At 34.7% G+C, this 13,452-nt stretch overlaps 1 protein-coding gene across 2 annotated transcripts in view; it reads right to left on the reverse strand.

Annotated features, from left to right (window-relative positions):
- BTAF1 (B-TFIID TATA-box binding protein associated factor 1) overlaps nt 1–13,452 on the reverse strand; it is a 113,311-nt gene that overhangs the window by 57,596 nt on the left and 42,263 nt on the right. For both annotated transcript variants that reach the window (XM_066354727.1, XM_066354728.1), the window contains 6 exons: nt 9,001–9,090; nt 8,082–8,177; nt 7,809–7,985; nt 7,016–7,156; nt 6,079–6,203; nt 2,785–2,905 (listed from right to left, as the gene is read on the reverse strand). In XM_066354727.1, the coding sequence (XP_066210824.1) occupies nt 2,785–2,905; nt 6,079–6,203; nt 7,016–7,156; nt 7,809–7,985; nt 8,082–8,177; nt 9,001–9,090 (750 nt within the window). The remainder of the gene's footprint in view (nt 1–2,784; nt 2,906–6,078; nt 6,204–7,015; nt 7,157–7,808; nt 7,986–8,081; nt 8,178–9,000; nt 9,091–13,452) is intronic.

A 13,452-nucleotide genomic window follows, 5' to 3' on the forward strand; every position in this document is an offset into this window, starting at 1 on the left:
GGCACCTTAGTTGTTCGTTGATTGCTTTCTCATATGTGCCTTGACCAGGGGGCTACAACAGACCAAGTGACTCCTTGCTCAAGCCAGCGACCTTGGGCTCAAGCTGGTGAGCCTTGGGATTTCAAACCTGGGTCTGCCGCATCCCAGTCCACCACCTGGTGAGGCTAATGGTTAATGATTTCTAACGGCAAAAAAAGTATGACCTAATTATTTAGTAAATTCATTTATATAAAATATCTTATTCCCTAATAATATAAACTTAATGTTACTAAACAAATAAAAGTCCACAAAAGTAAGTTATAAACGTCTACAGGTAGCTTCATTGAACAGAAAGTCTTAAAAGAATAATGTGGGACTTGAATCCAAAACATACAAAGAAATCTTAAAATTCAGTAAGAAAACAAGCCAATTTTAAAATGGACCAAAGATCCAAAAAAGAGATGTAGGTTGCAAGTAAGCATATAAAAAGATGCTTAATATTATATATTAAAAAATGGCAAATTAAACAATGAGATACCACCACACAGTTATTAAAAACACTGGTGAGAATAGGGAACAAAAGGAATTCTTATTTATTGCTGGTAGAAATGCAAATTGGTATAGCCACTTAAGAAGACACTTTATTATAAAATTACACATACCCTTGCTATATGACCCAACAATTGTGCTCCTTGGTATTTATTTACTGAGGTGCACTAAAAACTTATGCCCATACAAAAACCTGCACATAAACGTTTAAAACTTTATTCATATTGCCAAAAACGGGAAGCAACCAAGATATCCTTCAAGCAGTGAAAAAATGAACTGTGGTATAAGCCATATAAATTGAAAAGTATTATTCAGTGATAAAAAGAAATGAGTTACCAAGACACAAAAAGACAAAGAGGAACCTAAATTTCATATTGCTAAATGAACAAAGGCAATATGAAAAGGCTGAATACTAGATGACTCCAACTATATGATTTTCCAGAAAAGGCAAACTGGAAAAGATCAGTGGTTGCTAAGGGGGCCGGAGGGAGGGAAGGAGGGATGTACAGGTGAAACTAAGGTATTTCTCAGGGCAATAAAACTATTCAGTATGATACTATAATGGTATACAGTTATCATTGTATATTTCTCAACACCCATAGAATCTACAATACAAAGAGTGAACTTTAATGTAAACTATGGGCTTCAGTTAATAATAATGTATCAATATTGGTTTATCAAGTGTAGTAGCAAATGAACTACACTAATGCAAGATGTTAACTATAGGAGAAACTGTCGAGAGTGGGGCAGACAGGCATATGGGAACTACGTACTTTTCGCTCAATTATTAAGCTTAAACTGCTCTTAAGTCTATTAAAAAAAAAAGGACAACGTGAAGGGAAGAAATTTGGTAAAGTAACTTCAAGACGCCTATCCAAAATGAATTTAAGAATATGTATAGTTTTTGCCTGACCAGGTGGCGGTGCAGTGGATAGAACACAGATCTGCAACACTGAGGTCCCAGGTTCGAAACTCAGAGGTTGCTGGCTTGAGTGTGGGCTCACCACCCTGAGTACGGGGTCACTGGCTTAGGTGTGGAATCATAGACAGGACCCCATGGTCGCTGGCTTGAGCCCAGGCAGGGATCACTGGCTCAGCTGGAGCCCCCTGACTCCATCCCATCAAGGCACATACGAGAAGCAATCAAGGAACTAAAAGTGCCAAAAATACAAGTTGTTGCTTCCCTTCTCTCCCTTCCTGTCTTTCTGTCTCTTTCTCTAGCTTAAAACAAACAAACAAACAAAAAAAACAACAAAAACAGAATACAGTCCTTACATTGTTTAATTTGCCATTAGACAAAACCCACAAAAATGAAGTGAAAATTCAGAATAACCCATGCTAATCTTATCAACCATGCCCAATCAACTAAGGACTATACAGACCTGACAGGTTTTCCTCAGAGTAGACAAAATAAAAAAGATAATGCAAAACAAAATTTACAGATGCTAATTCATAGAAGTGCAACACAGTATCATGCTAAGGATTAAAGCAAGTCTCTGTGGAATATTTCTAATTCACATAGAAATGCACGGTTAGTGAACATGAGAGACATTTATCCATAATATAATTTAAAAAATTAGTCACTGCCTTTTTAAAGATCCCTGACTCAAACTGTAGTACCTATAAATAACAGCACGGTAAAAGAATGGATTCCTTATGATATTTCCCTAAATTCTAGTATTTTATATGACCTATAGGGTTATTTAAAAAATAGGAATGGAAGCCTTTAATAGACAGGACAAGGACTCCTCAGCTCATCACAGACTCCATTCACACACTGATATTACCTGAATGATTTCTGCAGGCATTTCAATGTGTGACTCCTGAAGTATACTATCCTTGGAAATACCCTGCTCTTAAGATTGAGTAATCCTTGAGAGGATGCAAGTGCCTAGCAATTTCAGTGCTAGTCTTTAGAAGTTATGCAGAACTTCAAATGTAACCTTCTAACCTGAGATGAGCTCTAACAACCTTCAAATTACCAATCACACAGAGCAAGCAAAGATGAATAACAACAGGTCTTGGAGAGGAAAGGATTATTCAAACTTTCATTGGACAAATATTTACTGAGGAACTCCTATGTGTTAAACACTATTCCAAGTGCTAGTAATACAACCTAGAGCAAAATATTAAAATATTTCTGCCCCGCATTTCCCTAACTTTGGATATGTAGCAAGGGTAACCTGGTGGTCCAATTTATTTTATAAAATTAATTTATACAAATTTCAAGATTACTAGACAGTTATGCCTGCTTACCTGGTCCTGTGTTGATAATAACGTAAACAGAGTTTCCAATGCTGCTCTTCGAACTGAAGATATAGTGTGATGCAAAAAAGGCCAGACACGTGGAACTAAAACTGTGAGTGACTTCTGAATACTAATAAAAAAGACACAAATTAATCTAATTATTCTTAGTTGAAACTCCATTGATAGATTATCTAAATACCATTTCCTTGTGGACCCACTATCTTTTTTGATGAGTAAATTCTAAAAATATAATTTTTCTATGAACATTCACTTAACACCCTCATTCAAAACTGTTAACCAGAATAACCAGAGTAAACAGTCATAAAGAACACAAATATTAACAGTTACTTCTATAGCACTAATGTCATGAAACCTTTATCAAATTAGAACTTTACAATATAAATGTTCTTACTCTCAATCTGTTCTTACTCAGGAAAACGAGACATGTATCTTAACTAGTAGTAAGCCTACACAAAATCAGGATTGCTAATCCTTACTTCTTTCCTATGGGTTATTAGATACACATAATTTACATCCCCTCTGGGGCCATCTTGGCCACAAGTCAAATGAGCAAGAGGTGATAAGAGTAGTAGCTCTGAAATGTATCCTGATTTAGCATTACTAAGTTAAGAAAACTCAAATATCTTCCTTCTTACAGATTAGATTTTAAATGAGGAAGCAAGTAAAACCACATCTAGGATAACAACTTGGACCATAGGATACTTGTTACATCCATGAGTGATTATAAAAGTCATGTGGAATTAGCAAATTATTTTTAAGTAGCATTTGAAATACATACCTCTGTAGGAAAAGGCATGAATAAAAAAGAATATGTCAGTGTAACTATTTGTTTTGTGGTTCCTCTCAGGAGACCTATCTTTTAATATGTCATGACTTGAAGGTTTGTATAAATATGACTTACATTAGTTTACACATTTAGTACACATACAACACAGATAAAACAGACCCAAAATATGTAAAAGCATTATAACAAGATCTTGTTAATAGTGTAACTGCTCATGCTCCAAGTAACATGCTGCTAGAAAGTATATGGCAAATATTACAATATATGAAGCAAATTTTCTAACAAGGCAATTTTGGAAAAAAAGATAAAAAAACTACATTATTTCATATCAAATTAACAGAATTTCTACTACATTCATTCATTTTCGTACATTATTTAGCTTTCCTGATACTGTCTAGTTGGCAATTAAAAAAAAAAAGTCCTTAAGTCCTTTATTTAGCGCAGATGTCAATAAACTAAGGGCCACAGTCCAAATCCACTCTACTTCGGTTTTTAAATAAAGTTTTATTGGAAGATACAGTCATTCCTTCATATATCGTCTATGGCTGCTTTTGGGCTACCACGGCAGGTATGCGTAGTTCTGACTGAGATGGCCCACAAACCCAAAAATATCATGGTACCTGCAGAGTTGAGTGGTTTTGACAGAGATCATACGGTCTACAGAGCCAAAAATATTATCTGTCTTCAAAGAAAAACTGTGCCAAACCCTAAGGGTAATTAAAAACTCACGATCTGCATCCTGAGAAGGGCTTTCACTCAGATTAACTCATTTAGTCCCTATATCTTTCATTACTAATGAAAGCAGCTGAAAATTAGGAAATCCCATATATGTACTACCACCTCAAGTTTTCTCTTCATTTGCTTTTACAGACACTGATTTTGCTATTCCAATCTGGGGGCTGTCCTACTAGCCTAAATTTAACATTGAAGTAATATCAATAGATCAGTATTATTTGAAACATTCTCTACATGTTTTCATACACCTATGATTTTCATTGAAAATACTCATAAAGCCAGAAATTATTTATGATCATAATCATATGAACATTCACAGAACACCCTAACAAGACTAAAAACATTAATTAATTTCCTTATCTATGATTTTTTTTTAAAGTTGCAAGTAAATTTTTACTTCTGTGTCTCCAAGGACATCATTAATAGAAACAATACTGTCAGGAGCCAATCTAAAAGGCAGGGAATAGCCTGCCTTTTAGTGGTGCAACAGACAGAGTGTCAGACTGGGACGCAGAGGACCCAGGTTTGAAACCCAAGGTTGCTGGCTTGAGTGTGAGCCTCACCAGCTTGAGTGTAGCGTTGCTGGCTTGAGTGTGGGATCATAGACATGACCCCATGGTTGCTGGCTAAGCCCAAAGGTCACTGGCTTGAAGCCCAAGGTCACTGGCTTGAGCAAGGGGTCACTCACTCTGCTGTAGGTCTCTACTTCCATCAAGGCACATATGAGAAAACAATCAATGAACTAAGTGCCTCAACGAAGAATTGATGTTTATCTCTCTCCCTTCCTGTTAGTCTGTCCCTATCTGTCCCTCTCTCTGTCTCTGTCATGAAAAAAAGGCAGGAAATACATTAATTAGCTAAGCTTCACTTCAAATATCAGGATATAAAAATACATGACACTAAAATTTTTATGTTTTTGGCTTTACCCAATCTCTGCCTTTGGACATTATATCACATTATTATGTGTCCCCATTCCTGATAAGTAATTCTTGAAATCAAGAACAAGAGTTGAAATAAACATTACAAAGAAAAAGTTCCTAGAGGAGCAAATTTTGGAAAATGTAATGCTAATGTTCAATGATACTTCCATTAGATAAATTAGATTAAAATTCAATATTCTGGGGATACAAGTGAAAATAATATGCAACTATATTTCTGGCCTGACCAGGTGATGGCGCAGTGGATAGTGTGTCAGACTGGGATATGGAGGACCCAGGTTCGAGACCCCGAGGTCGCCAGCTTGAGCGTGGGCTCATCTGGTTTGAGCAAAAGCTCACCAGCTTGGACCCAAGGTCGCTGGCTCGAGCAAGGGGTTACTCGGTCTGCTGTAGCCCCACGGTCAAGGCACATATAAGAAAGTAATCAATGAACAGCTAAGGTGTCGCAACAAAAAACTAACGATTGATGCTTCTCATCTCTCTCCATTCCTGTCTGTCTGTCCCTATCTATCCCTCTTTCTGATCCTTTGTTAAAAAATAAAAAAAAAATAAAAAAAAATATATATATATATTTCTGAAGTCAACTATTACAGGATAAGATGAAGAATTCTTAAAAAAAAAAAAAAAAGATGAAGAATTCTGTAACTAAAGTAACCCAAGGATAAAAGAATATGACCTTTATAAGCTCCTGAAAATAATAGTGTTTGGTATCCCCAACTAACAGTACCATTAATAAAGGAGCTAGACTTTTGTATTTTTAGGTTTAATTATCTGGAAATTTATGTAAATACCTTTTACTTCATTCAACTAAACAGAAATAATTACCTGCATTGTTGGACCTGAGGGTAAGTTAACAGGGATGAAAGAAGAGTCATAATACTATTTGTTGAAGCTGTTAGATCATCTAGTTCCAGAAGAGCATCCCATAATGTATTTACAATGAAGGGTACCTATAAGATCAGTTATCAAGAAAACAGTTACTAATTTTACACAAAATATTTACCACGTCATGCCAGTTGTATCCCAGGAGTTGCTACTGATTCAATAACATATACAGTCCTGATGAGCTTGGATAGTGCCAGTTTTGGGCAAAATTAAGGAGGAAAAATTATTTGCCTTTAACAATTCTGTTTTTAATGCAACTCATATCTACTTTGAAACTTTTCTTACTAACCAGATACAAAATGAGAGGGGAAATTCAGGAAATATGATAGTCAATACTTCATTTTATGTAAAAAACTAAACTTTGAAGACAATACAGTGTAGACACACAAGATATAACCCTCTAAATAATTTTATTTAAAACAGTAGTAAAGACAGTACATTTGTTTTTAAAATACTGCTTACTGCACTTCCAAATGTATGTGTTTTGATAATACAAGGGAAACTCGGATAGACCTTCCTTAAATGGGACACTTCAAAAAATGAAACCAGATTAAAAAACCAAAAGCTAAAATAACAAAGTCAAAACAAATAAAAATCTCCTATGTCTAAAAACCAAGAGTAAAATAAAGAAAAAACGTTTGCATTTTTTTTCCCAGGGAAGTTCCCTACATAATACATACGTGAATGTGAAGTAGAAAAACAGACACAATTCGCTCTTCCCAAGTATAATGTATAATTAGGTTTGCCTACATCAGATAGCTGTCATAAGAAAAATGGAAGACGAAGGACGAAAAAAAGTACTCAAGGTTTTTCCTAATACTTTATACACCAAATGTAAACAATCAACAGAAAGTATATGCAAAAATATTAAATTTACCTTTTGTGTCTGAAGATACACAAGGCTTTCTACCACAGGTACTAATGATGCTGCAGCAACAGCTCTGACATCATCATCAAGGTCCTGGAGTCCTTCAATTATTTTAGTTAAAACTTTAGGCAATAAAGTTTTAATTACATCCTGTAAAACAGTACATCAAAATATATTAACTTTCTGTAGTACAAATATTGTGCTTAAATATTTTATTAAACTTGCCATATGAAAACATAAATTCCAATTTTATTTATTAAAAAAGAATCACATAAACAGAAAAGAAAAATAACATCAATGGAAGCCTATGCAGCTAATCTTATTTGAAAAATACTATAACAGTATCAAATACTTTATTATTCAGTGTGATTTAAAACATCAAAACATGTTCTCAAGGTATGAATTCTCTGTATGACCACACATACATACATAGCCCTGCTACTAGAAACTGAACTTGTTTCTCATTCAACCCACTGCTAGTCAAAAAGGGTATGAGAAAATTAAAAAAGTAAAGCCAGTTCCTTCCTGCTTTTCTTTATTTCAATCTACTCTCCCAATAGAGCCAGCCTTCAGAGGCCACTCCTGTGACAGACACAATGGAAACTTACCTAGAATTGGGTCTTCTATGAAACTTAAATTCTTATAAGCATCATCTATCTCTATGGCACTACCTAAAGAAAGCAAATCTTGAAGGACTGACTTATCTGTAATACTATGAATGTATATCCATTTCATATAATTAATGAAAATAAACTAAGGGGAAAAACTCTCCCATATATGCTTCAAAAACTGGAGTGTTTACCTGACGAACTGCCAAAGCATATTTTATTCCTAGCAGACCACCATGTCTAACTTCCCATTGTTCTTGTGTAAGTAACTTAAGTAGCACATCCACAGTCTTATGCACTCCTGTTTCATTCATGTGTTTCAACACCACACCTAATGTCTGAGCACAAGTCTCACGAACTGGAGCCACCACCTACAAAGGAGAAAGGAAGAAAATTCCTATTGCAGAAAACTTATTTTGTTGAATTTTAAATTTGATTGGGCAAAGTACCCTTTAGGTGATACTTACTTCATCAGAAACAAAGTCTCCAAATCTGTCTAAGGCAAAAACACAAAGGAGTCTAATAACCAAGTCTTCCAACCACTCCTGATGCTGCTGAATCATCTGTTGTTAAACAATCATTTTTTAGTAACAAACAAAGATCACACTTTGTACTGGGAATTGGGGAAACAAAAACTAAAATATTGAGATAGATTATTTTAGCTGTAGGAACAATAACCAAAATACATTAGAGTCCCAATTGCAATCTTTAATACCTTTTTTTTTTTTTTTAAAGAGGAGAGAGACACAGAGAAAGGAGAAAGAAAAAGGGGGGAGAAGTGGGAAGCACCAACTCGTAGTAGCTGCTTCCCATATGTGCCTTGACCAGGCAAGCCCAGAGTTTCGAACTGGCAACCTCAGTGTTCCAGGTTGACACTTCACCCACTGCACCACCACAGGTCAGGCCACATCTTCTTTATTAGATTCAGATATACTATACCAAACTCTTTAAAATTCATGAATTCTATTATATCACTTGCTCTCCAAGAGAAATTAAGAAACTATCAATTATATCTGTCATTTATCTACTATCTATCCTATTACCAGAGGCTACATGCTACGCACCAATCATATTGCTCATTGATGTCTAAACTATCCACTTATTCATCTCACTTAACTTCCCAATCCATTATATTCTGCTCAAATACTCTTGTTTCCATATAGTTTTTCACTTAATGTTTCTGAACATATTTCCTTAGGACTCATTCTTCCTGTCTATAAATAAACTTCTTCCTAACCTTTTTACTTTTCCCCTCATAATCACATTTCCATACTTACTTATTTACCTCTCATTTTTACTTCACGGCACATGCTTTGTTAATTTTCTAACTTGGAAAATGAGCCAGATACTGAAACTTGATAATAATTATTGTGTTACAACACTTACCTCTTCTAAAGTGCTATCTCCCATTTTACCACCACTTTTCCCATGAGCTTTGAGGATTTCCCTAAGTCCAGTGCCTGCACCATGTCGAACCTAAAAAGAACCAAGAAGCAAATGCCAGAGGTTAAGTGCTGAAGAAACTGAGTTTATCTTTTCTTTAATTTGAACAGAGAATGTTAGATTTTTAAAAAATTATATTAAATTAAGTGGCATTTCACAAGAATGTCCTTTTCTTCTATTAACTCAGGAGAATTACATATATAAATTTTACAATTTTGGTTATGTGGAATGTTTTTTATATCAAGCTAAGTAAAAAGCTATTCTAAAATCCTCTCAATATATATTATCCACTTGGCTATTCTTCCTCTACCCTCTAGTTGCACTCAGCATTATCCACACTAAAAAAGAAAGTATCATATATTGTTCTTTATAACCCCAATATCAGTATTTTAGAAATACATGTATCAAAACTAAGTCCTAAAGCTACCAGTGAAGTGTAAAAGAAATACAAGTCAAATAAAGTATTTCATGAGTAATGTTTCACCACAGACCTGTGGCCTTCTGAAGTGTCATTTAGAAGTAAGGAAAACAGGCAACTGACACTGCATCCACTTATTCAAGACCCATGTGAGCTGAAGTTTCAAACAGAAGTACATCACGGAGCAGAAAGGATGCTGAAATGTACTCCAAATAAGTGTTTTTTAAATTGCCCAGAGGCCAACCTAAGTGAAACAGAGTGGTTTGAGACCACCAACTATCAACCTCAACCAGAGGGACTTCACTTTCATCTCTTTCACATATTGGGACCTGTTCAAGATTTTCTTTGAAGAAATATTTCTGAGGTTAAAAAGCTGGTGTGGAAACTACTGCTCTTAGTCAAAATTGTCCACTTCCAAAGGTACTTTGTACTGTCTTAGAAATACAAATCTTTGTATTATAGTAAAAGGAAACAAACAAGTCATTAGAGAAATAAAACAAAAAGGATATGAAAGGTAAAAATCAGTCTACAGTTTTCTACCTAGTAATACTACATGCCTTAAGCAGTGGTCCCAAGAAGGACACAAGGGAAGAACAAGAACCATGACAAACAGGTTGTGCTTGACATGGTTTCTTTCTTTAACAAAAAAAATAAAGCTGAGAGAAACTGTAGAGAGTGAGACTGGTAGGAAGGGCAGAGACATGAAAAGAGCTGGCCACGTTCCCATGGGCTACAGCTGAAATTCCAGAGAAATATCTCAGCTGCAGGGGTACCCCCAGAGGTCAGTCCTGAAGCACCCAGCTCTGGTGATCAAGGGGACTGTGCCAATAAATCCCACAGGACATCTACTACATAAGGCCAGCCTGCCAAGACTGGGAATCATAGTAGACTGACCTAACACATAGAAACAAACACAAAGAGGCAGTCAAAAATGAGACAAAAGAACAGGTCCCAAATAAAAGAACAAGAGAAAATTCCTGAAAAAGAGATAAATGAAATGGAGACAAGCAAATTATATCTATATCAGATATAATTTTTTTAAATGGTCATAGGATGTTCAAGGAACTTAGAACTATAAAAGCATGAAAAAAGGACATGGAAACCATAAAAAGAACCAGTCAGAAATGAAAAATACACTATATAAAGTAAAGAATACACTGGGGAAAATAAACAGTAGGTTGGATGAAGCAGAGGATCGAATCAGTGACTTGGAGGAAAATGTAGCAGAAACACATAATCAGAGTAGCCAAAAGAAAAAAATTTAGAAAATGAGGATAGTGTAAGGGACCTTTGGGACAACATAAAGCATAACAACATCCATATCAGTGGGGTACCAGAAGAAGAGAGGGGGAAAAGATAAAAAATCTATTTGAAGAAATAACAACTGAAAACTTCCCTAACCTGGTAAAGGAAAAGATACACAGTTCCAGGAAGCACAGAGAGTTCCAAACAAGATGAACCTAAAGCGGCCCACACCAAGACACATCATAATTAAAATGGCAAAGGTTAACGACAAAAAGAGAGTCTTAAAAGCAGCAAAAGTAAAGCAGTTAGTTACCTACAAGGGAGCTCCCAAAGAACTATCAAGCTGATTTCTCAACAGAAACTTTGTAAGCCAGAAGGCACTGGCATGATATATTCAAAATGATGAAAAGCAAGGAACTACAATCAAGACTACTTTACCACCAAACTAGTATTACAAGAAATGTTAAAGGGTCTTAAGAAGAAAATGAAAAGCAGAGCAAGAGAGTTAAAAGAATAAAATGGTAATAAATGCATACCTATCAATAATCACTTTATATGTAGATGGCTTAAAGACTCCAATCAAAAGACATAGAGTATCTGAATGGATAAGAAAACAAGACATATACAGAGACTAAAAGTAAAGGGATGGAAAAAGATATTTCATACAAATGGAAATGCAAAAGAAACTGGGGCAGCAATACTTATAGCTGACAAGATAGACTTTAAAACAAAGGTTATATAAGAGACAAAGAAGGACAATACATAATGATTAAGGAAGCAATCCAGCAAAAGACTATAACCCTTGTAAACATTTATGCACCAACATATGAGCACTTAATTGTATAAAATGCAAATCTTGAAGAATATAAAGTGAGAGATCAACAGTAATACAGTCATATTAGAGGATTTTAACACCTTTGTGACTTCAATAAATAGATTTTCCAGACAGAAAATCAACAAGGCAACAACGGCCTTAAATGGCACACTAGATCATATGGATTGCATTGATTATCTTCAGAACATTTCACCCCAAAGGAGCAGAACATACATTCTTTTCAAGAGCACATAGGATGTTTTCTAGGATAGACCACATGTTAGGACACAAAACAAGTCTCAATAAATTTAAGAAGACTGAAATCATATCAAGTCTCTTCTCTGACATAATGGTATGAATGTAGAAATCAAACACAAGGAAAAAAAAACTGAAAAACACACAAAGACATGGAGGCTAAATAACATGTTACTAAACAATAAATGGGTTAACAATGAGATCAAAGAAGAAATAAAAAATACCTTGAAACAAATGAAAACAAGAACACAACCCAAAATCTGTAGGACACAATGAAAGCAGTCCTAAGAAAAAAATTCATAGCATCACAGACCTATGTCAAGAAAAAAGAAAAATCTCAAGCAATTTAACTTTACACTTAAAGAAACTAGAAAAAGAATAGCAAACAAAACCCAAAGTGAGTAGAAGAAATGAAACAATAAAGATCAAAGCAGAAATAAATAAAATAAAGTCTAAAAAATATATATATAAAAAATCAATTAAACCAAGAGCTGGTTCTTTAAAAGATAAACAATTTCAAAAAACCTTTTATCTTAAGATTCAAGAAAAAAGAGAGAAGATCCAAATAAATAAAATCAGAAATGAAAAAGTAACAACTGACACCAAAGAAGTAGAAAAGACTGTAAGAAAATATTATGAACTATGTGGCAACAAATTGGACAATCTGGAGAAAAAGGGATAAATTCCTAAAAACATACAATCTTCCAAAACTGAATCAGGAAGAATCAGAAAATCTGAATAGGCAGATTACAGCTAACAAAATTGAAGCAGTAATTAAAAAACTCCCAACAACAAAAAAATGGATGGTGTGACAGGTGAATTTTACCAAATGTCCAAAGAAGAACTAACACCTATCCTCAAACTATTTCAAAATATTCAAGAGGGAAGACTTCCAAGCAAATTTTACAAGCCCAGCATTATCCTAATTCTAAAACCAGATAAAGACACTACAAAGAAAGAAAATGACAGGTTATAATATCTCCGATAAACACAGACGCTAAAATCCTCTACAAAATTAGCAAACTGGATCCAACGATACATTAAAAAGATCCTATGCCATGATCAAGTGAGATTTATTCCAGAGATACAAGGTGGGTGAAATATCCACAAATCAATAAACACGATACACCACATACACAAAGGCTAAAAGGTACGTGACCATATTAATGTTGAAAAAGCATCTGATAAAATTCAGCACCCATTTATGATAAAAACCTCTCAGCAAAATGGGAATAGAGGAATCATACCTCAACATAGTAAAGGCCATATATGACAATCCCATAGCCAACATCATACTCAAGGGTAGAAACTAAAATCTCCCTTAAGATCAGGAACAAGACAGGAATGTCTGCTTTTACCACTCTCATTCAACATAGAAATGGAAGTCCTAGCCACAGCAATAAGAAGAAGAAATAAAAGACAGCCAAATTGAAAGGAGGATGTAAAAGGTCATTATTCTCAGATGACATGATACTGTACACAGAGACCTTAATGATTCCACAAAAATAACTACAACTGATAAATGAATTTAGTAAAGTAGCAGGATATAAAATAAATATCCAGAAGTCAGTTTTATTTTTATACACCAATAATGAACTATCAGAAAGAAAAACTAAGAAAACAATACCATTTCCAACTCCATAAAAAATATAAAATAGCCTGT

The sequence above is a fragment of the Saccopteryx leptura genome, chromosome 13 (assembly GCF_036850995.1).
Source record: "Saccopteryx leptura isolate mSacLep1 chromosome 13, mSacLep1_pri_phased_curated, whole genome shotgun sequence".
NCBI lineage: Eukaryota > Metazoa > Chordata > Mammalia > Chiroptera > Emballonuridae > Saccopteryx > Saccopteryx leptura.